Below are 22,873 nucleotides of genomic sequence, written 5' to 3'. Positions count from 1 at the left end.
GTGACATTCTTTGATATATATACCTTGATATCTGTATATTACGAAATAATGTCCATAATGTTTATTGTCATTCGGATATTTAAAATGAAACGATTCAGCATGTGAGTGCGCCAGTACATTTCAAATTTGTTCTGTACGTCATGTTTAATGGTAATGTATCTTTCTTTACGATACATCGGAAGAAGTAATACTTTAATTAAACTTTAAGACGCGCTAGGAAACAATTGATACATTTAATAGAACTGCCAATGAAAGAGAACAACTAATGCTCAATATAATAATATATCCTACCCACCAAATCCTATAAGAGAGTAACATATTCATTAATTTTCGTTTCTCTGAATTGCACATATACTATATATCTACATACCGATTGGTGATATTACACTGTTCATTTGTGTTATAATACCACCATTGTTACCGCTATTATTATCTTACGATTCTTATGAAATATTATGTACATTCTAGGCTTGTGTAAACTAAGTTTTAACAGAATGTAGAAAATTAACGTCCATGAGCTGATGCAAGGCATTGGAAGCATCTTTTGTTCGAATGCAGGCATTACGTAACTGACAGACTGCCTCCTGAAGAATCAGTTCACTTTTTAGCAGTTGTCGATTAACGCATGACAAGTCTTGCGTTGCAGCGTCGATCGTGCCCTCGATCATTTGCACAAGATCTCTGTCCAATGTTTCGTTGCATTCGTCTGTTTCATTATAAAATTTATTAATTAAAATATCAAGTATCCTTCCTTTTGAAAATTAAATGTTTGTATTATAAAAAATTGTTCGTGTAATATACATATAAAGTAATCGAGGTGCAAATGCTTCTAAATAATTGATGTTTTAGAGAAACTGAAATCAGCCTGAATCCATAGAAAGAGACATTATTCCTTCAATTATGTTACAATACATTTCTCTGCATCAGAATTATTAGATGGTATTCTATTATAGCAATAGTTCTGCGTATTGTATTACTACTCTATTAATAAAATGATGATGTTAACAAATTTTAATGTACCAAGAAGGAGAAAGAGAGAGAGAGACTGTTTAAACTTTAAACTTACATAATTTCTTGTGTAGCAAACTGTTGTATCTAATGGAATATTTTTTTGATTTTGGTATTTTGATATCAGTGTAAGGCATACAGGCTATAGCATCTACTGCTCCGCTAACGCTGCTTAAACTTGTTCCATCTGAGAAAAGTAAATAGAAATTAGGAGAAAGTTTTAACTACTTTGCTGTTTGTAAGATGTGAAGATTTGCTTATTCTACTATACAAATAGAAACGATCATTTCAAAGAGAATCTTACCATCATCGGATTCAGGAGCTTCACCAGAAATGATAGTACCGCAGTAATTAGGATTTCGCATAGAAGGAAATTCCATACCCTATGTGAAGCATTATAATTTTTTTGTCAAGTTCTTCTTATATCCATATTAGATTAACGTAATTTGTAAAATAATGTAAAGGTGTCATACGGTAGTAATGTTTGCACCGTCATCATCAGATTCTGGGGCTTCTCCAGAGACAACGACAGCCTTTACATCCATCTTGTATGTAGCCGTGGAAACGAAATGTGCAAAAATTCTTATGTCTTTTCAACAAAGAATTTCAAATTGAAATTCGAAGATCTTTTATATAAGCTGGAAAAATCAGTTGTGAATCAACAAAAGAAACAAAAATTCCTTTTCCATTTTGTGAACTCCATTTAGTCTTTTTTTTTCAGCAGTGTATAACAAAAGTAAATAAAATTTTCCATATGTAAATATTTTAGTAAAAACTGCACGATGTATGTATATACATAAAAGTTATTCAGAATAAAATTAACATAACCTGTACTGTTCTGTCGAAATCAAAATATCGCCGAAAGAAAAAAATCTAAAGTCTCTATATATTTATATTATGTTGTACGTATCTCTATTTTTTAAAATACGTAATTTTTCTGAAAGACCAATCAGTATTTATTTTTGTCTCGTAAAATCACAAGTAATCTGTATCTAACCACAATTCCTTATCATTCCCTATCGCGTAGTTCAACCGTCTGGCACAAAATTTGGTTTGGCATTATTACAGTTTGTAAAACAAAGATTTTTCGTATGTTACGCGTTAGTTTTCTCCCAAAATTCCATAATGAGTACAATAAATGAATAATATGTTGTTTGTGTTTGTACATGTTAGGTTTAATTATAATTTTAATCAACTATACATATATGTACAAAAAAACGTGATACAAGCACATAAAAAAAATTGAATACCCGAAAATACAGAAAATTATGAAATTGGGGATGCATAGAAAAACACATACAGATATGTAGTATGCACAACATTTTTTTGGTCTAAATTATTGTATACGCTCCACAATCTACATGTACCTAAAATTTCATAATTTTCTGAATTTTCGGATTGTATATTTTCCTTTGTAAGTAATAATTGAAATCAACCGCGCAAAATGTCTAATTCTTCGGGAGTAACATGCATTCTTAATTCTTTTTCTCGTATCACATCCTGAATTTGTGTAAGTAGCTGAGGTGCAATTTCGGCTGCATCGATGTATATGCTCCTGGCCCAAGGGCATTGAGCTACACTTTTATGATACACTTCCTCCCCCTTTTTTTCGCATAAATTATATTCTCTGAGAAGAAGCATATACAACCTCCATAACAGAGGGCAACACCTGGTTGTTGGTTCTCTGTAAATGTGAATACTTATTACCAATACATTCGTATATGTATATGAAATGTAAAAAGTTAAGAAAAACTTGTTAAAAACGTACGATGCAAGAGTTTGATGAAAATGAAATAACTTATTTATTGCTGCATTCATGCTGACCGAGTCTTTAAGTCCTCTGAAGAAACGAATACGTTTACGATTTGCTAAACACATAGCGAATGCTCTCCATAACGAAAGGTTCGTGTTCTGACTGTTAAATTTCCAAATTGGTGAGTTACTCTGTTAAAGGGATATCAAAAGAAAAATATTAGATATCGAAGAATATCATTCTTTGCAATATAATAATCTTTACCTCGAAACATGCTAATGTCGAAAGAGCAAAAAAGTTGTTTGGATATAAATTTAACATTTCGTTTAATATACTTTTCAAAATGTTTACTTCTTGAGTCCGTTTGTAATGTAGTTGCAAAACTGCAATTTCACTTTCGTATAACATTTCCTGAAACAAATGTAGGACAAGTAACGCGTTGAACGTATAATATAATAGTCTTTATTAATGAAATGCACGCATTATTACCTGTGTACAACGACAATTTTTGAAATGATTTATAAAATCTGTAAACATATCTGCTACTTTAGTAATATCAGAGTCTTCTATGTACAATAGGTACGCATAGCATACGATCGCGTCGCATTTCAGATTTGGTAAGAAGTATGTGTCGGTTTCATCGTCTGCAGGGATTCCTTGCATGAAGTTTTTCACGTAATTTTCTAAATCTATTTTAGCATGTTGAAACTGATTATCACCGGTCTCGATAACCATTTGTTTAATAACGTTCAGTACACGAATTCTATGTGTTTCTTTGTATGTATCAGTGTCGAGCAAAATTTCAATGAATGTTCGATATAAACTGAAGAGTGCCGTTCTCTCGTCAAGATCAGGTATTGCCAACGGGCAGGAGGATTGAGATTTAATCGCAGTTTCCAAAATATTTACGCAATTATCGAATCTACCCATTTCTTTTTCTATTAATGCATACTCTTTATAAAAATGTAAGTTGTTCCTATTCTCCTCCTTTTTTAAGAATTCCTTTATCGTTGTCCTTAATTTCTTTCCTCTACAAAGAATATGTATAATATACATATGTATACACGTATATTGTATAATAGTATGCGTCGAGTTATTACATTCAATGGACGAGTGAGAAGAGCAGTGAGGTACACAGTACTTACTTGTTATCACATTTCGAAGAATCATCTTTACGAAGGAAAATAAGCAATCTCTCGAATCTTAACCACCAAATATATATGCTTGTACGTTGCATAGCTGGTAAATTTTCGGCTATCGTGAAAAATGTATCGCGTATAAAATCCAAGTACGATTCTTGTGCAGGATGAAATCGAAGATATTGAGGTCCTGATGTTAATCCCCCTTCAAGTATACCATTCAATAATTCTCTTCTTTCGTTATTCCCAGTCATTTCACCTGCTGCAGGATAAGCAAATGGAAGTAACACTTCTGAAGTTTCTACGCTCCATTCAAATTTATTTAAGGACAACATCTAGAAAGTAAAAATGTAACAAAATCCACATATGTATGTATGTATATATGTATGAATCTATGATTCTTTCTGTAGTATAGTGAACGAAATGTATACTTTTACCTGTAACACATGATCTCGAGTAGGTAGAAGTGGTACTTTAAGTAAGAGCAGCATATGTACCGCCATTTGAAAATTAAAATTTCGCGAAAGTATAGGGTGTACAAAATCGGCAACATCATCTGGCACAACAAATCTTCGAGAATCTCCAGTTAAATCCAATTCGTCCCTGCTGACACTAATCCAGTGACTATTTTCTCTTAACGATTCTATTCTTTGCCACAGCTGATTTAGTGGTAATCTCGACATTAATATTACCTCTTCCATTCCAACTGTAAGTCAGTAATAAGATTGGAATGAATAGCTGGAATAGTTAGTATTTTACAATATGTGTCATGTAACGATCCATACTTAATTTTTTTTCGTCTATTGTTTTTTGAAAGGATAGGCTGTCCTTCTTTATGCTGAGATTCAAACTGAGATTCAAACGTATCGTTTCCCACATTTGTTCCCAGAGTCCGGTATGTCTCAGGAATGTTAGACACCAGCACAGCATCTCTGTTCGCATTCGAAAAATATGTTTAAGTAACTTTGCTCTGACTGAATTCGATACAAGTATCAAAAGAAACTGTAGGTTGTTACATACGTAACAATCGTTCGTCGTACATTCGTGGATTCATTCTAGCTTTTTGTTTTAAAACACAAAAGCATTTCGAATATAAATCCAATACTTTTGGTACAGTGCACATTGCTACGGAAGCTTGTGTAGCCATAATGAATCCTTGCCATAAAGTAACGTTTCCTGGATCCTTGTTCACCAATATTTCAAGTTGTTGTGAAAACTCATCGGCTGGTAATAATTCTTCCATTAAAGATAATTTTATCCTTAGCAATTGAACAGAGCCTACATTTTTTTCCATAGCTTTCTCGACGATAGATAATTTTTTCATTGTCACTGCTCTATGAACATCCTTTGACGTTTGATACTTTTGAAGGTACTCCAATGTGTCCTGTAAAGTGTTACTTGTGTAAAAAAATATTGATAATTTCGAGCAAACAATAAGAATCGTACCTGAAATTGGACATATTCCAGCCATAATTCAACATTGTTTTGATCGTCTGTTAATCGTTCATTATATTCTTTAGTTTTAGTTCTTTGTAATTCTTCAAAGTTAATGTTCCACGAAGAGGCATATTCTGTTTCTTTAAACGAATCAGAAGTGGCTTGTTTTGTAATAATATTACTCTTTTTCTTATGTTTCTCTACAAGATCTATGTTATTGGCATAGTATCTTGGGTAAGGATCCTTTTTCTGCTGTTTGTACGATATGAAACCAAGGGAGTTGTTTCTTTGGATACTATAGTATGGCCTAACTCTAGAACAAAGTGTGTTTACTGTACTATTTCCCTTATCCCTATGCTTATCTTCAAAATATATGTTTTCCACTTCCTGCTTATAATATGGTTTCTCTGTTGTTCCAGATTTTCTTTTTTCTTTCTTTCTTTTTTTAATATGTTTGCGATGTTTTCTTTCTTTATACGTAGCGCTTTCTTTACTGGATGAAATAACATCACGGGATATTTGTTGTTTGTCTGAACAAGATGCATCGCTTGTAGCTTCGTTCGAAGACTCGGAAGGAAAATCAACAAAGTTGTAGGACGAAATCTGATCTAGACAACTACCATTTTGTAACCAATTGCTTGATACATTGCCTACAATTTCAAAACAGTTTCATAGTATTAAAAGCATATTGCAAGTTACAAGTAGACTGTGGACCTTTATGCATTTATGGCATGGAAGTTTATGGAGAGACAAGGAAGCATTTATACTTTATACTTTACTGCAATGAAGTTTTTAATCAACAAAATAGAATCTTTATCTTAACTCAATTTGTGAAAGATAACCTGTGAAAATTGCATAATGATCCGCACTCAAATTATATGTAATATAATGAATATATTTTGTAGTGCATTTTAATAACCTTTTAAAAGACATTCTGATTTACTCGATGCCAAAGATTCGTCTGTCTCGATAGAATAAGCAGGAAACAAGGACATAATTTTAGAAGCATGTATATTCTTTTAGTAATTGTAAAGAAATAGCAGTCTGTTTTCTACACAAGATATGCATAGATACATATATTTATGTAGGGTAAGTACTTTGAACATCAAATCAACGTCAGTAACAAACTTTCATCGTCATGTCATACGCCACAGGTCACTATGTATATATATGTGTATATAGTATCAGAGATAGTATCCAATAGTATCGGTTAGTATCGGATAGTATCCAATAGTGCCGTCTCAGCCACTTTGAAATTATCTTAGGGATTATCTTATGACGTCACAAATTCAGAGATCTTTGCTTCACTGGGTTCTCGGCTTTCCTATACACATACTATACTCTTATACCTCGTCTGTGACTATACCTATGCCGGGTCTACAAGTATATATGGTTCAAGGTTTAAAGTGTTTGGAGTTTATTTAGACGGAGAATTTCCTCTTTGCTTGGCTTGAACGCATGCGCATTGAGAATTGATTATCGAAGAAACGAAGCATAAAACTTTAAATCGAGTGAAGTATGGACAAGTTATCGTACGTAACCTAACGATAAAGATAACCATTCAAATGCAAACAATCGTTACGTTAATCTACGTTAACTACACATGATTTTAAATACTTCTGTTCGAATAATAAATAAAAATTATAATGAAAACACAAAATTGGAACGAATTGGAAGCACCTTTAAGTGATTCCGTATTAAAAACTATCGAAGAATTGAAATACCCTTACATGACACCAGTACAGGTAAAAGTTATACAATAAAAAATACAGCTTTCAGTAGAGTCACGTTTCAAGATTCTGAATATACTTATAGAAGAGTATGAAATAGCATTTATGGCTTTTTTTTTAAATTATAAACAGGCAGCTTCTATACCACTGTTATTAAAAGGTAAGGATGTTGCGGCGGAAGCAGTAACAGGTAGTGGAAAGACAGTTGCTTTCATAGTACCAGTATTAGAAATTTTACAGGTATTTATACAACACAATTATTTTGTAAACGTTATTTATTCTACTTGTGGAAAGAGTTGTTATCGTACCATTGTTTTTCATGGACAATAGAAACAAAAAGAGACATGGAAACCCACAGAGGTTGGAGCGATAATAATCAGCCCTACGAGAGAACTGGCAATACAAATACATGAAGTACTACAAAAATTTTTAAATAACCTTCCACACTTGAAACAAATGTTACTTGTTGGTGGTGTAACGATCGCGGAAGATGCAGAGCGACTTAAAGGTGGTGCTAACATTATTGTAGCAACACCTGGTAGATTAGAAGATATACTATCAAATTGTAAAAGTATCAATCTGGCTGCACGTGTAAAATCATTGGTAAGCGGTTTTAAAATCTAACAGCATCATTTCTACTGAAACATGCCATTTTCTAAATGAAATCTTAATTATTTTATTTGTAGGAAATATTAATTTTAGATGAAGCGGATAGATTATTGGATTTAGGTTTCTCCACGTCTTTGGATACAATATTAAGTTATTTACCTCGTCTCAGAAGAACAGGTTTATTTTCTGCTACACAAACGAAAGAACTGCAACAACTAATTAGAGCAGGATTAAGAAATCCAGCTTTAATATCTGTTAAAGAAAAAGCAAATATTTCGACGCCATCAAACTTAGTAAACAATTATACCATTGTGAATGTAGAGTACAAATTTTCCACGATGATAGATTTTATACAGCGAAAAGGAACTAACTTAAAGTATATGATTTTTTTATCTACATGTGCTTGTGTAGACTATTTCAGTCACATTGTTCAGGAGTAAGTTACACTTAAGTAATATATTTTACTTACTCGTTTCTTTTGGATGACCAAAAAATACAACGTAGACAAATATTATTATGTAGTTTGAAAATAGAAACTAATAACTAAAATAATTTTATATGTTATAATATTTCCGAAACAGATAATGTTTGTCTCGGACATTTTCCTCTCATTAGAAACAAGCGAGATGTTTGATCGTTCTACTGTATACATTTGCAAAAATATATATTGAACAGACTGAATTTTTAGAATGTTGCCGTCGGTTAAAGTACTTGCGATACATGGTAAAATGAAGAATAAGAGGTACAAAATATTTGACGAATTTCGACGTATAGAAAGTGGTATTTTAATTTGTACAGATGTAATGGCTCGTGGTGTAGATATTTCAGAAATCAATTGGGTATTACAGTACGATCCCCCTTGCTCGGCTAGCAGCTTCGTACATAGGTAGAAATAATTAAAGTATAATACATTACACGTTGCAACACATAAATTACTTGCTTAAATTATCGGGATCATTATTTGTTATTTCTAGGTGCGGCAGAACTGCCAGAATTGGAAACAAAGGAAGTGCACTGTTATTTCTTCTGGAAACAGAAGATGCATATGTAGATTTTATTAAACGGAATCAAAAAGTAGATTTAGAGAAACTCGATATAAAACCATCTATACGTTTATATGATAAATGTTTAAAATGTGCGAGAGATTTACAAAAAAAGGATCGATTACTTTTCGATAAAGCTAACAGAGCATTTGTATCGTACATACAAGCATACAATAAGCATGAATGTAATTTAATACTCAGACTAAAAGATGTCGACTTGGGAAAACTTGCAATGAGCTTTGGCTTGTTACGTATGCCTCGGATGCCTGAGCTTAAAGGAAGAGATACATCGTCGTTTAAGCAAGAAGACATTGACGTTAATTCAGTCGCTTACTTAAATAAGCAAAGAGAGCAAAACCGCTTAGAGAAACTTAAGACATTTCAAGATAGCGGAGTATGGCCCACTGTATGCAAACGTAAACACAAACAAACTGAACCGTGGTCCGAAACTAAGAAAAGAAAACTGGAAAAGCAAGAGAATCGTAAAAAACGAAAAGAGAAAAAAATTAAACAAAAAATGTCCGCGAATTTAACGAAAAAACCGAAAAAGAAGATAAGTCAACAGGATATCGAGGAACTTGCAAAAGACGTAGCATTGATAAAAAAACTAAAAAAGAAGAAGGTATTTGTAATGTATAAAATTTTTCAAGTATTTTTACAAATATTTAAATCCATCTAAATTTTTTTTTAGATTTCACAGGAAGAATTTGACACTGCTTTTGGAATTGATCAATCACTTTAATTAAGATGAAAGATGTCTGAAAGAAGAATCTTTTCGCCTATTATCGATTTATCTACTTGTGCATACAAAAAGAAAAAACAAACTATCAACCAGTGTAAATTCAATAGTAAGGTAAACAATTTTACATGGATAGACAGTTACTTTTGAACAATGTTTTGTACATATTTAGATAAATGTAAGTACCTACAGGTGATGGAATATACGGGGTGTCTCTGCTATATGGAATCGGAATCGAATCACCTAAATATTTGCTTTATTTACTGTTCATAACGTATATACATACATACATACATACGTATGTACGTACATATGTTGTATTGGTAGAAAGAAGTTTTCGTCAAAGGTATTTTTTCACGAAAATGACTTGCAAAAAATGACCATTAATCCAAGGTTATCCAAGGTATGCTTTTAAATCAATCTCTATTCGGAGAACCGAAACACCCTGTATTTTACATTTTTCCAGTCTACATAAATGAAAATTTGTTTACTAATACAATATGTGGTACTCGGGAAAAGATTAATTAATACTGTCGAATGTTGCATTGTTATTTCGAAAAAAAGAAATGTAGCATTTTTTAATTAGCTTTTGAAATTTAACTTGAAGTTGCACACCTATATGTACTTATTAGTTTTTGTCAAATAAAAGAATTTTCGATCTAGATCGAAAAAAAAACACGTGGTTCACTCATACATATATGTATGTATTTCGTGGAGAAATGATTATCACGGAAGATAAGTGAATGAACGCTCCCTTGACGTTATCCCAGACCAGACCCCCCCCACTCCAGCTGCTTGTACCCCATCTATGTTTACTACCACTATCTTACAGAATGATCTGTTTTAGTGGTGGTAAACACAGATGGAGTGGAGTGGTTCAGGGGACCACGCGGCCTTGTAAAACCTACATACATACATACATAGTAGTAGAATAAGTTTCAAGTTTTTACTTGAAGCGCTTGGACGATATAAACTGGTTGGTTGAGTGTTTGATACATCGCCGAAACTATTCTTATTTACAAATATTCGACTAAACGCGTTCATGTGTGCGAGATATTTAAAGACGCTGAAAGTAAGTCTGGTAAATACGAGGGGAAAACACGATAACGATGGTCTCGTGCTTACTTACGCGTATGAGACATCGGGCGGTGAGTGCGGTGAGTCACGTCATGCGTTTATAGGAATGCGAAGGAACTGAATGCGCGTATGTTTCGAACAAACTTTACGATTGCTTTCATTCGCATCAAGTTCGATAAGTGTAGTGAAATATTTGGACAAAGAATTGACTAGAAATGACCGATACAAGAGAAAATGATGATCATCCGAAATGGTTGTTAGAATTAGAAAATCGAAAAAGAAAGGTGAGTCTAGAACATTTTAAAAATCTTATTAGGAACATATAGATGTACATATGTAGTAGTTTTGCATCCTATTGTGATTCGCATAATTTGTATAATTCTTTGATCAAATGACTAGATTATTTAAATATTACCCTATAATAAGACTTGAATTAAATTCTAAAGAAAAGTTAATAGAGCTAATGATTAACGATTAATATTTATAATGATTATAAGCATTAATCGATCGAATAATTCGTAAATCTTAATCGATTAAAGCCCAACTCTTTTTATAAAATTATCGTTGCATAGTTTTAAGTCCACATAGTTCATAAATAATTGTTAGTGCTTACTGCAGTTTGTAACGTAAAAGATACCTTTTTCTTTGAAGAATATTTTAATGTACAAGCTATTTGTTTATTTAGCCTCGATTGGCGCACGAAGCTGGAGCAGGAGCCTCTTGCGTGATTTGCAAAGATACATGTCCGGGTTTGGATTTACATTTTTGGAGAAAGACTTGCAAAAATTGTAAATGCAGTAAAGACGATCACGATGTAAACGACGAAGATTTCCCACAGTTCGATCTGCTGTTTGGATCCTCCAAGAAGTATAAGAAGAAACCAACATGTAAATACTTTTGTTAATATTATGGTATAATATTCTATATGAAGCAAACAAGATTGCATTTTGGTAAATTTGTAATATTGCAACGTGCTTCGTTTCAGTGTTGCGTATACATAATCGAAAGGACCAAGCGCAAGAAGCATTTGAATGGATTCCACCTGATACAACAAAAGAAATTGCTACGGAATATATGAAAGCTCTACCCGCGGAAAAACTACCCATTAAAGGTTCAGCAGGTGCAGCCTTGAGAAGACAGTTATTGCAAAAGCAGTTGCCTCTTCACGATATAGAGTACGATGTTTGCGATAAGTTGAGCGAACAAGAAAAGAAACATTTTGAGAAGTATTTGGAAAATATAAAGAAGTACGTAGGACAAGGAGCAGTGACGAAGGTAAATTAATCTAATTTAATAAAAGTCTAATCGTATCATTGATACAAATCAAATCAATACATTTTTTACTTTACAGATGCTGAGTGCTCGCCCGTTCGATCGGTTGCTAATGACGCCTGCTAATGCCACTGACATGCAACTCTGCAGTCCACAAAATAAACACGACACACCAAAAATTAACATGGTTCAGTTACGTACACCGAGTAGTTTCATGGCCAAAACTCCATATAAAAAAGACCTACACGCAAAATTAGACATCTATGAATCGTCGTTGCCCGTTTCAACAACGCTAAATAATTCCGGCGCGACACCAATTCGTGAGAGATGTAATAGAATTGGTAACAATTGTGAAGTAGTAAAGTCGGAACCAGTCAAGGGCGAACGTTTCGATCATTTGAAATGTTTCGATTCCGAATCGGTTACGCCGTCGCGGAACTCATTTGAATATTTCGACGAATTAAGTAAATGCAAGAATCCATCGACTTCTCCCTCGCATTCGAAATCGATAAATGATGATGATGATGATGAAGCGTTTATTGCAGAATCTATATTAGCAGATGCACTACTTCCACCCAGTACGGTACATACCAATGACATAATCGGTAGTACGTTAGATCGAAAGGGTTTGATGTTCATACGAGAGAAACTTGCAAATAGATATGGTAATCAAGGAAATTACCAACCGCAAATGCCATGTAATACATCTAGTTTCGCAAAAGATTGCGATACCAGTGATTTATTAAGAAACCACGTTACATCGCAAAGTATAAATAATGATAACGAGAACGATGATGTAAAAACTATTATTGCTGCTACGAGAACGACATATCCATCCGGTGTATCGAGTCTGTCGCAAGGCAACGTTCAATCTGTGGAAAAAAACACCGTTCAATCCACGGGAATAGATGGGGAAAATGAAATAATGAGAACCAAGTTTGAAAAACTTGAATCAACTCCTCTGGATCTAATGGCATCGCATTCGAACTTGATGAAAAATTCACCTTTGCCAATCCCATCGTTTCAAACATGTACACAATATTCGAACGCAAATAATCATCAAGCAAAGTTGGACAATTTTACAGTACCGTCCACTATTATTCATTCCGAAAAATTGCATAATCATCCATTCCCTGGCCAGAGTATTGTTTACGGTGTCGGGACAAATCAACCAGAACACCTTGAGGGTGCGATAGAAAATCTAACAATAAATCCTGCTAAACAACAAAAATGTCATAAATGCGAAGAAGTAATATGTGTTGGCGATGTGGCTGTAATTGCGGAAAAAGCTAAAAATGCTATGTGGCATCCTGGATGTTTTGTGTGTGATACGTGCAACGAATTATTAGTAGATTTAGTATATTTTTACTACAAAAACAAATTATATTGTGGAAGAGATTTGCCGTCGCTGATGGGAATCCCTAGATGTTTTGCCTGTGACGAGGTAATAATTACATTTTATAATAATATTTTCCATTGTTTTAGGATTTCGAATGTAAGTTTTATTTCAATTTTTCAGCTTATTTTCTTGCGAGAGTATACTGTCGCGGAAGGGCATAATTATCACGTCAAACATTTTTGTTGTTGGGATTGCGATATTCCTTTGGCTGGAAAACAATATACCACAGAAAATGATCGCCCACTATGCCTACCATGTTATCAAAAAACATACGCCAAAACGTGTAACACGTGTAACAATGTAATTGCTGCGGATCAGCAAGGTGTTGCTCTGAAAGATTTAAATTTTCATGCCACAGGTGTTTGCTTTCGCTGTTATATTTGCAAAAAAAATTTATTACAAGCTCGAACAGCAGTTAAGGATAAGAAATTATTTTGTAGCAAAGAATGCATTGCAATGTTCTTGCAACCAACAACATAACGTTAACCCAATTTATTGTTTTACTGAAACAAATGAAAAGAAGAAGAAGAAGAAGAACGTATTGTAAACTTCAATGTAGACCGTTAGAACGCATTCACGCGAAGATACGCGAAAAAACATAGTGGGGATTCGCGTATTACGACACGTACGTTTGTATGTGAAAACGCTTTTCGCTAAGAAAAAATCAAGTATGAATGAAGAGATTTTTATACAATTTTTTTAGAAGAGTATATTTTTAAATATATTCAAATTACCGCTATTAATTGTAACATTCATAAACTATACTTACAATTAGTAAAAACGTTTTTATTTTAATTATACATCATAATCTGTATATTCACATTTTTGATATTATTAAAATATATATATTATTCCTAAGGTCTATAATATTTCTATAAAAAGTGACCTACATTACATGAATTTCAAATTATGTAGAATCAAAAACATTGTGGACAACACTATGAGATTAATCTCTACAAACTGCAGCCAACAAAAGAGGTCTAAGTTCTGTTGTGCTGACCTAGCAGTACATTTCGTAGATACGATGATATATAACAACAACTAATTTAAAGTAGAGAATAGAATAATTGTTTGCATACATACTGTATTATGATATTGTACAATCCAAACCTGCTTGGGTATCCAATTCTTCAAACTTAAACGATTTCTCGAATACGAGCAATTTCATTACAATTTCATACATACGCAATGAACCTTAAGCGAACCAGGTTAATTTCCTGTCAAGAATGAAAACTATAACTTTTTATGACAATACACATATGCAAAGTATCTGTGAAGTTTTCCTTTCTAGTTTTTACCTACCACTGTTTTAGAACTAGTGGAATTTACATGTATAATTTGATATTGTAATTTCTTCATCTATCGTAATCTTATCCATATCATCACCGATTATAAAGAAATATACTTATCGTATTCGGATAAGCGTAATAATCAATGCATATACATCTTATAAAAACATTTTTCGAGTATTACTAAATTCGAAAGTTTCATTATATTTTATTATTCTGAATCGCTATCAACAACTCTTAAAACTCTCTTTAAAGTAGAGCGTGCTTGACGATGTTCCATGGGGGTTTCTCTTTTTCTTTGGGCACGTGTAACACGTCCTAAAAAAATGAATATACCATAATTAGTGATTATTGTCGATAAACATACACTTATTGTTAGATTATGTCGTTAACGAAATTATATATATATATGTATAAAATTCTGAACCTTCCGATATAATGTTGCTCGTATTCAGTTCAGCAATATCCTTGAGTCTCTCGTTTCTTTCTTTAGCCTTTTTGCACTTTTCCAGAGTTGGCTTTCCACTGACTCCATTTTTTTCTAGTAATTCCTCGAGACATCGTATCTTTGCAGCATTCGATTTACATCCGGCCCAAATAGTGTTGTACGATTTAACACGTATTCCAGCGGTTCTGATGTACTTTTTCAGCACTTCTATTCTCCTATCGCTTGGTTTAATTTTTTTCGTGCTTGAAACTTCCTCTGTGTTCTTATCGTCTATTGTATCAGAATTTTCTTCCTCCTTCTCCTCCTCCACTTTTTCATCTAATTGCTGATCTATTTTCTTTGCTCTATCGTGATTTCCTTTTGATTCGGAGGATGATTTCCTTTTGTTCGCCTGTGTTTTCTTAAGTTTTCTTTTAGTTCGAGGACTATAATCTTCGTCGGAAACATCGTCGTTTTCTTCGGAATCACCGTCTGTTGGCTTACTGAAAGAAGTACGAGCCTTTCTTTTCCCTTTCTTTGTATTTTGCTTGGGTTTCACTTCAGACGCGTCTTGTAAATCTGATTTTTCTGCTTCGGAAGAACTAATGTCGAGTTCTGAATCGTTAGGTTTGGCTTTAATAATTATTGTCTTTGGTTTAGGTTTTTTGTCCTTTTCATTTTCGGATTCAGATGAACTCGAAGATTCTTTATCGCTCGCACATTCGACTGAAAGTTCTAATCCTTCGACCACTTCTGTGTCTTCAATTTGAGACTTGTCACGTTTTTTCTTAGGCTTGCCATTTTTCTCATCTTCTTCTGCTTCTTCGTTCTTTGCAATTGGTTCCTTTGTGTTGTCATTTGTCTCAGACTCTACAGGAATACTATCCTTTTGTATGAAAAAGTTGGAAAGTATTATAACATGTTATACATTTGAATAAGATATCTTTTGCACGTATAACTCCTTACCTTGTGTTCGTTGTCAGTTGTTTTCTCAGTCTCGCTTTCTCTAACGTTATTAATAATACAAATCTCTTTGTTTTCATTTTCAGATTTTGCACTACAAAGTATTTCTTCTGTCGCGTCTGTACATCTTGCATCTTCTTTGCTGCTAGAAATATTTGTATCTTTTGCATCTTGTGTACTATCAGAGATATTGGTGTCTTTTGCGCCTCCTTCGGTGATGCTTGTATCTTCTTTTATATTCGCTACACTGCCATTTATCTCTGATTTGTGTTCTAATTTTGTTTCTTCAAATGTGATTTTATTATCTGAAGTACATAACTTTTTGGGAGACGAATGTGCATTTTCGTCGTCTGAGCTTTCTTCGCGTAGTCTCTTCTTTGTATGTTCATTGCTGTCCAAGGAGTCGTTAAGGTTGTCTTTATCGCTTTGATCAGATTCGATCATTTTTGATAGATTTACCTAAAACGCTAAAGCTACTTGGAAATATTTCGAGATAGTCCATGGAATGCATTGGAATGACAAAACATTGATTAAACGTAATTTCCTTACCGTATAATGTTACTATCAGGCTGTTTAAATGATTATGCGATGTTTGTACACAATATCAAACTCTTTTCATTCCATATTCACAATCTAAAATGATTTCAACAATTCATCAATATAAATTAATAATACGATAGATTATCATGAAAATTGCGACTCACTTCCGTTGGAAATAGTGTCTTACTTCGAATGTTTATCAACAATTAAGTAACATGTTATCACAGAATTACAAACATTTACCATGAACTTGATAAACGTAGAATATTTCGTGTCTTAGTTGTCAGCCACTTTGCTCGAACAAATTACTGGAACAATCAAATACAGGAATTAACCGAAAAAATTAAAATGCCGAACGACATTCAATTAACGATATCACGAGAGATGGTCGTAACGTTTGCGCGGCAAAATCTACGACGCGGTAACTGCGTAGTCGCGATTGGTTGTTCGAGTAATCTACCTATATATAGCATACAGACGCTTCAGAATACTCTGTACCCTGTGCCTATAGGCGCACTGTAATCGTACAATCTGATACAACATTTATATATATGTTTGACTTATATATGTACGTATGTAAGAAAAAGTAAACAAAGAAAAGACAGAAAATCATTTCTTTTTTTTCTTAACACCTTCTTGAATCTTTTGGATTCTATTACTTCATTGGCACTATTTTCTGCAATCTCCAATAAATCTATAAAAACAGTACTCAGTCGTGTATGCTATTAGGTAGAATATTCGTAAATTTTTTCGTAATTTTTTTTTTTTGAGCACGGCATGACTAAAAATCAATTTGGTTTCGGGACACTTTCGATTATCTTATCCGGTTATACTTTAGAAATCAACAAAAAATTTATTTAAAAAATACAAAACATTCCAGAAGACACCATTAAACTCGATTTAAAAAAAGAAATTTTAGTGCAAATGTCACTTTGATATCTTTTCTAGATGAAAAGATATATCAAAATGTGCGCCTCGCCGCGCCGTACCGGGAATCGAATGCATCGAATGTATCGAATGCGGTATTTACCTCCATGCTCCAGCCTCCAGATTGTGGCTCAGGCGCTCGAAATTCGAAATGTAAGGGGTTTGGCGCTAGTGTCGCCATTCCCCTAGGTCGCGCCTAGGGAAAGTACAGGGAAAGTAGGGAGTTGGCAGTCCTACTCCCAACAGTCGCTCGCAGTCGCAGCAGAGAAGAGCAGAGAGGTCCAAGCAGGTCCAAGTAAGTTGAAGTAAGTCGAACAGGCAGCTGACACGGACAGAGTAGAGGTTCGCTTGTGTGTAGCGCGTGCGTAGTAGAAACAACGTAAGGAGACGTCGGTACGCTAGAGTGGGGGGCCCAGCTGGCCGAGCCAGTCGAGGGGTTTCTCCCATCTCCTAAAGTCGCCATCTTCAAATAAACGCTTGAGCTGTGATACTTGTCAAAAAGTCTCCATAGAGTTTCTTCATTTATCCTTCCGGAGACCCACAAAGGAAATATGGAAGATCTAAATAAATTAGGGGCAAAAATTGTTAAAGCAGAGATAATGGGTGATACTGTACGTTTGTACTTACTTGTTATACAAGTTGTACTTACTTGTTTACATCCACAGAAAGTATCGATAATTAATAATAATTTGTATATTATTTTTGTAGAAACTCGTTGCTGAATTAAAAATTCAGCTGAAGAAAGCTAGGGAACTTGCAACGAATGCTGAAACTGTAATTCTCACAAGGACCGATACGAAAGGTATGTACGAAAGACCATTGATTAAATTCCATTCAAGGACAAAGATTCATTAATGAGCGCGATACATCAACAGGTGTTACAAGACCACTGGAGTATAGAAATCAGTCTACAGATTCATCAAGAAGTAGGAAACGAAAAACTGTACAAACTCACAATGCAGGAAAAAGAATGCTACATTATTTCGACGATGACAAATATTCGTTGCAACAATTAGTAAGTAGTTTCTTTAGATAGATTAATTCGTTTTGTTAATGTTATAGACAAGTAAAATTCTAAATTGTTTTAGTTCCAACGAGAGAAAGGAAGGTCTGTCGACGAAGATGATGCTGCATTTACTAAAGTTGCATCTAGGGTGTGTGTGGACAAGCGAAGTAAGTGAATCCGGGTTATACGTCGCAAAGCTTCTGAATTAGCCGACGTCGAAATATCATTACCCCACTACCGTGGAGTATATACCATGAGAAAGAGTTTAACTTTTGATTTAAAGGCCTGAGCTCATACTGGTCTTTCATCTTTCCGCGTCTCTTTCTTTCCCATACGCTGTCCTTCTTTGCGTCCGAAACTTTAATCGTTCAACACACAAGTAACTATCATCAGAATCATATATTTGGTTTCATTTTAATAAAAAAAATGTCACGAATATGTTGGTGAAAGTCCCATAAAGAAATAAAGTTCTCGAGCTTCGCTGTCCTTTTCTACGTTCGGCACTGCACCAAAGTATAGTAGGGTCTCGTCGACAGTAATGACGACGCTGTGACTTTGACAGATAATTCAAAGGAGATAGGAATTGCGACGTGTTAACCGACCGCGGCGAGCTGTAAAAGACGGTAGACTATCACTGTCCTTTTCTACGTTCGGAACTTCATCAAAGAATAGTGCCCCGAGCTTCTGACATATAAAGCGGATTCACTGTATTTATTTTAATATTATTCTGTGCAATGTTGATAAATATAATAAATATGTTGATTTGCAGAACACGAACATGGATGATATATTCGAAGAACAAATTACGCGAGTTCAAGAGAGTTCGAAACGAGATCAGAAGGATCGTTCTCTTGCTATCAAGGAGCACAAACGCTTATCAAAAAGTTTAGACACTTGTCACTGGTGTATCGACTCAAAATACATGTTAAAACATATGATCGTTGCAATGGACTCTGAAATATGTTTGAGTCTTCCTGCGTATACCTCTTTAACCGAAGGACATTGTATGATCACACCGGTACAGCATATTGCTTGTCAATTGCACTTGGATGAAAATACTTGGGAAAAGTTAAAGGTACAATATAATTTTAAACATCGTATCTTTGCGATTGCATAAAGTTATGCATATAACTCTTTTATTTTCAGGCATTTAAACAGGCTTTGTACAACATGTTCGCGGAACAAAACAAGTATCCAGTGTTTTATGAAGTTTATAAAAATCGTTACAAATTTGTACATATGCAATTGGAATGTGTTCCCCTACCAAAAGAAGTAGGTGAACTAATTCCTATGTACTTCAAGGTAAGTATCTATAATATGTATCTATAATGCAAAAATCCTTATTACTTATTATCTGTATATTTTTTTTTTTTTTTTTTTGTAGAAAGCATTATTGGAATGTGAAACAGAGTGGTCTATGAACAAAAAAATTGTTAATCTTGAACACAAGGACATAAAACAAACCATACCAAATGGTTTATCCTATTTCATGGTCGAATTTGAAAGCGGCAAAGGATACGCGCATGTCATAGAAGATGAACATTTGTTTCCAAAAAATTTTGCAGAGGTAATTGTTCGATTAAATAAACTCAAGAAAGACAAAACAATATTTCTTGTTTTATTCTAGGAGATCATTGGTGGAATGTTAGATTTAGATCATGATGTATGGCGTAAACCTAGGAAAGAAACTTTCGATCGACAACGAGAAAAGGTATTAAAATTTGTGGAAACTTGGAAGAATTATGATTGCACAATTACGGATTGTACGTAATTTCGAAATATTAGTAATTCCTAAACTGATATTTGTATTTGTAATTATACTATTGTATGCTTTTCAAGGAGTTGTTAATGATTTCCTTAGAAATATTTATAAAAATAAATGTTATTTTATTTTATTGAAATTGTAAACGATACATTTCACTGTAATTTTGTAACGTTTTACCCTTCTCGTTCATTCGAGAATCCTGCTACAGGTAGTTTCTGGAACTGATCTTTCAAAATAAAAGGAAATAGAGATAAAACTTTAAATTTACTCCCCATTTTACTTTCGTCCATTATCATTTGATATTCAGATTCTAAACGTTTTCGTACTTCTTTTGAAGCATTTTGTAAAAGCATTTGCAACCGTACATCGATCCCAAGATTTTTTAGAAAACGTGCTTGAGTTATCGGACCGAAAGTTAATAGGCTGTTGTCTTTCTCTGCAACCTTTTTTATAAGTGCAAAATCGACATCCGCCGTCAAATCTGCAATTCCTGGATATGAAAGTGGATCGTGCAGTTTGTGCTGATGAAATGCGCGAAATGTATCTGTTTTGTCTCCGCTATGTCCGTAGTCGCAAATCAAAGCAAATCCACTGTATTCCTGCAAGTACTGAGCTATATACTCTACTATTACGAGAGTTTGTGGGCTGACTTCTACGTGATTTCGTTTTTCATCATTCTACAAATAAATGAAGAATGAAAAATTTGTTTGAAGTTTAAATAAACATGTCTTTGGTAACGTTATTTTCATAGAAGAATTACAAATTCTTACAGAGATATAAAGCGTAGCAGGTGTTTGTACATTTGATAATACATAACGAAATTTTTCTTCCTTACTTCCTGTGATTATATCCACCAAAACTTCATTCCATCCTCTGTCAGTTCTCTGAAGTTGAACAAATGTCATTTACATGTTGTATGTGTATGACTTTAATATTTATTACACTTGTCTATTACATACCTGAAATTTATGTATTGGCAGAGCATCGAAAAATTCATGTGCTAAAAATATACTAAACTTTTTAGGTATATCCTTAACCGAATAATACCAATATACATTGACATTATCTTCTGTGACACCTTCTCTATAATGAGGCACATAATTATGTTTAGCCTCGTTTTCTAGAATGTTATGCTCTTTGGTTGTTTTACACAAATTGTTTGCTTGAATTAGAGATAAAGCAGGACTGATTTCCACCAAGTGTACTGATATGTCGCTTAAAACGTTTAGTTGATGAAATACCTGTGTTATAAATGCATACTTTTAGAATGAAATCGTTATATTCTATGCGTCAAGTTCTAAAAGCATACCCGCAATATATCTTTAATTAAAGTTCCTCTACCTGGACCTAACTCGACAATTTGAAAGGGACATTTAGCGATTCTTAGTTTTTCATGAAGTATCCAAACTGCTATCATCTGAAGAATGTAAGTGAAAATCTTCAGTAAAAGAATTGGGGGAAAATTGAAATACACTACCATTCGGAGCCTTTGAGCAAGACTTACATACTTCTCCAAATAACTGTGTAACTTCTGGAGATGTTGTAAAATCACCTTTTTCTCCGAAAACATCTTTCTTCATATAATAACCCGCAGTTGGATGAGTTAAAACTTCCTTCATGTATTCGGCAACGGTAATAGGTCCACATGCTACGATTTTCGAATGTAAATGTCGATAAAGATCCGATAGCTTTTCTCCATTTGAATGCGACGAACAGGTTGATGAACAAACGAGGTAAGTTGTTTTGCGACAATTGGATAATAATCTTGTTTCTAACAATCCATAATCCTTAATACATTTCCGAAACATTTGAAACATTGTTCTAAATAATTCTAAACTCCTAAACACTTGTGATACTTTACAGTTTTACAGGTTACGAAATTGAAAGACTTGGGAGGAAAAACACAAGTACATAAACATTCACATATGTATTTATGTTTACAATACTTGCAAATAATAGAAGAGATATATTCCTTTTTTCTTAGACGTGTTAAATTAGCGATATTTTGTAAATCACAAGTATCTAAATAGATAGGAATTTGCAAAAACAAAAGTCTACATATATCAGTCTATATGTATGTAGATACACAGAGAGGAAATGAGAGTGCTCCAGAGTGCTCGCGCCAGTCAGCGCGCAGTCACGCATGGTCACGCACGGAATTTCGGTGTCCCCGGTAGATTCACCAGATCCAACTTCCCCTTCTACCGTGCCTATTCCCCACACTTCCGCCGCGGCAGATCACGTGACGCGTTCCGTCTCTGTCTCCGTCGTGCAAACTCTGGTACTGGCAGAAAGAGTGGTAACTTTTTCCCCTCAATGCGTGCTCTCTTCCCTCATCTGGCGACACTGTCGCCGGTATTGTGCTGCCCGCGAATCTCGGTTTTAGCCTGGATCAGACCTCAAAATCCTCTGATAATATCCTGTATATGTTCTGCGTGGGTAATATATGTAGAAAAATACAATTGAAATACTCTTAAACCAACTGTCGGTTATGATATTTTAAAATAAACCGATTTGCATTTAGTATATTAGATTTATATATTTTCTGTAACTCTTTAAAACAAATCAATCTGGCGACAAGTAAAAGTGAACGGGATCGTTATCCTTTCAAAAGATTGTAGGGTACGTTACAAAAGAACAAATCAAATTGTCCGCTCAGCACCTCTTATTGTTAGTGCCAGAACGGGAGAGTATGTCATATGCTATCCTTTTCCAATGAAAGATATCGCTGCTCAGCCGACAGGTTTCTG

General features: G+C 34.1%; 6 protein-coding genes across 14 annotated transcripts; 2 read left to right on the top strand and 4 right to left on the bottom strand.

The window, feature by feature from the left end:
• Positions 1-125: 125 nt before the first annotated feature.
• LOC143353002 (uncharacterized) lies at positions 126-2,230 on the bottom strand. The gene is made up of 5 exons (XM_076786097.1): positions 2,006-2,230; positions 1,482-1,646; positions 1,313-1,391; positions 1,067-1,195; positions 126-706 (listed from the first exon to the last, which is right to left on the bottom strand). Exons 2-5 carry the CDS (start codon positions 1,551-1,553, stop codon positions 480-482), a joined length of 507 nt encoding a protein of 168 aa, XP_076642212.1. The 5' UTR covers positions 1,554-1,646; positions 2,006-2,230; the 3' UTR covers positions 126-479.
• Positions 2,231-2,350: 120 nt separating this feature from the next.
• LOC143352991 (nuclear exosome regulator NRDE2) lies at positions 2,351-6,484 on the bottom strand. The gene is made up of 10 exons (XM_076786070.1): positions 6,257-6,484; positions 5,347-5,987; positions 4,921-5,284; positions 4,686-4,832; positions 4,338-4,606; positions 3,907-4,235; positions 3,251-3,791; positions 3,026-3,172; positions 2,777-2,952; positions 2,351-2,692 (listed from the first exon to the last, which is right to left on the bottom strand). The coding sequence occupies exons 1-10, from the start codon at positions 6,330-6,332 to the stop codon at positions 2,440-2,442; spliced, it is 2,943 nt and encodes a 980-aa protein (XP_076642185.1). The 5' UTR covers positions 6,333-6,484; the 3' UTR covers positions 2,351-2,439.
• Positions 6,485-6,793: 309 nt separating this feature from the next.
• On the top strand, positions 6,794-20,259 carry LOC143352231 (putative ATP-dependent RNA helicase DDX55 homolog). The gene is made up of 16 exons (XM_076784560.1): positions 6,794-7,082; positions 7,200-7,307; positions 7,398-7,670; positions 7,754-8,112; positions 8,365-8,562; positions 8,651-9,341; positions 9,411-9,455; positions 17,542-17,647; positions 17,839-17,963; positions 18,061-18,154; positions 18,228-18,367; positions 18,441-18,506; positions 19,128-19,433; positions 19,505-19,660; positions 19,743-19,925; positions 19,986-20,259. The coding sequence occupies exons 1-16, from the start codon at positions 6,984-6,986 to the stop codon at positions 20,127-20,129; spliced, it is 3,093 nt and encodes a 1,030-aa protein (XP_076640675.1). The 5' UTR covers positions 6,794-6,983; the 3' UTR covers positions 20,130-20,259.
• Positions 9,466-14,475, top strand: Tes (testin LIM domain protein). Of its 2 annotated transcripts, XM_076786073.1 has the most exons (6): positions 9,466-9,572; positions 10,640-10,819; positions 11,221-11,422; positions 11,521-11,810; positions 11,887-13,251; positions 13,327-14,475. In XM_076786073.1, the coding sequence occupies exons 2-6, from the start codon at positions 10,751-10,753 to the stop codon at positions 13,684-13,686; spliced, it is 2,286 nt and encodes a 761-aa protein (XP_076642188.1). In that variant the 5' UTR covers positions 9,466-9,572; positions 10,640-10,750; the 3' UTR covers positions 13,687-14,475. The 2 variants fall into 2 exon arrangements, with proteins under 2 accessions (XP_076642188.1, XP_076642186.1); XM_076786071.1 differs by lacking the exon at positions 9,466-9,572 and having other exon boundaries at positions 10,306-10,819.
• LOC143352994 (uncharacterized) lies at positions 13,978-16,876 on the bottom strand. Of its 7 annotated transcripts, none has more exons than XR_013082038.1 (5): positions 16,435-16,876; positions 15,889-16,344; positions 14,923-15,808; positions 14,509-14,813; positions 13,978-14,423 (listed from the first exon to the last, which is right to left on the bottom strand). XR_013082038.1 is itself a non-coding variant. In XM_076786078.1 (5 exons), exons 3-5 carry the CDS (start codon positions 16,327-16,329, stop codon positions 14,707-14,709), a joined length of 1,434 nt encoding a protein of 477 aa, XP_076642193.1. In that variant the 5' UTR covers positions 16,330-16,358; positions 16,435-16,518; positions 16,590-16,876; the 3' UTR covers positions 13,978-14,706. The 7 variants fall into 7 exon arrangements, 6 of the variants coding, with proteins under 6 accessions (XP_076642193.1, XP_076642192.1, XP_076642196.1 ...); XM_076786078.1 differs by having other exon boundaries at positions 13,978-14,813; positions 15,889-16,358; positions 16,435-16,518; positions 16,590-16,876; XM_076786077.1 differs by having other exon boundaries at positions 13,978-14,813; positions 16,435-16,518; positions 16,590-16,876.
• Positions 20,225-22,283, bottom strand: LOC143352996 (protein arginine methyltransferase NDUFAF7, mitochondrial). Of its 2 annotated transcripts, none has more exons than XM_076786083.1 (5): positions 21,632-22,283; positions 21,433-21,540; positions 21,083-21,364; positions 20,894-21,007; positions 20,225-20,800 (listed from the first exon to the last, which is right to left on the bottom strand). In XM_076786083.1, exons 1-5 carry the CDS (start codon positions 21,938-21,940, stop codon positions 20,297-20,299), a joined length of 1,317 nt encoding a protein of 438 aa, XP_076642198.1. In that variant the 5' UTR covers positions 21,941-22,283; the 3' UTR covers positions 20,225-20,296. The 2 variants fall into 2 exon arrangements, with proteins under 2 accessions (XP_076642198.1, XP_076642199.1); XM_076786084.1 differs by having other exon boundaries at positions 21,628-21,839.
• Between the last annotated feature and the right edge of the window lie 590 nt (positions 22,284-22,873).

The sequence above is a fragment of the Halictus rubicundus genome, chromosome 3, assembly GCF_050948215.1.
Source record: "Halictus rubicundus isolate RS-2024b chromosome 3, iyHalRubi1_principal, whole genome shotgun sequence".
Classification (NCBI taxonomy): Eukaryota; Metazoa; Arthropoda; class Insecta; order Hymenoptera; family Halictidae; genus Halictus; species Halictus rubicundus.
Note: the sequence above shows the minus strand (reverse complement) of the source record. Positions and strands in the feature narration are given on the sequence as shown.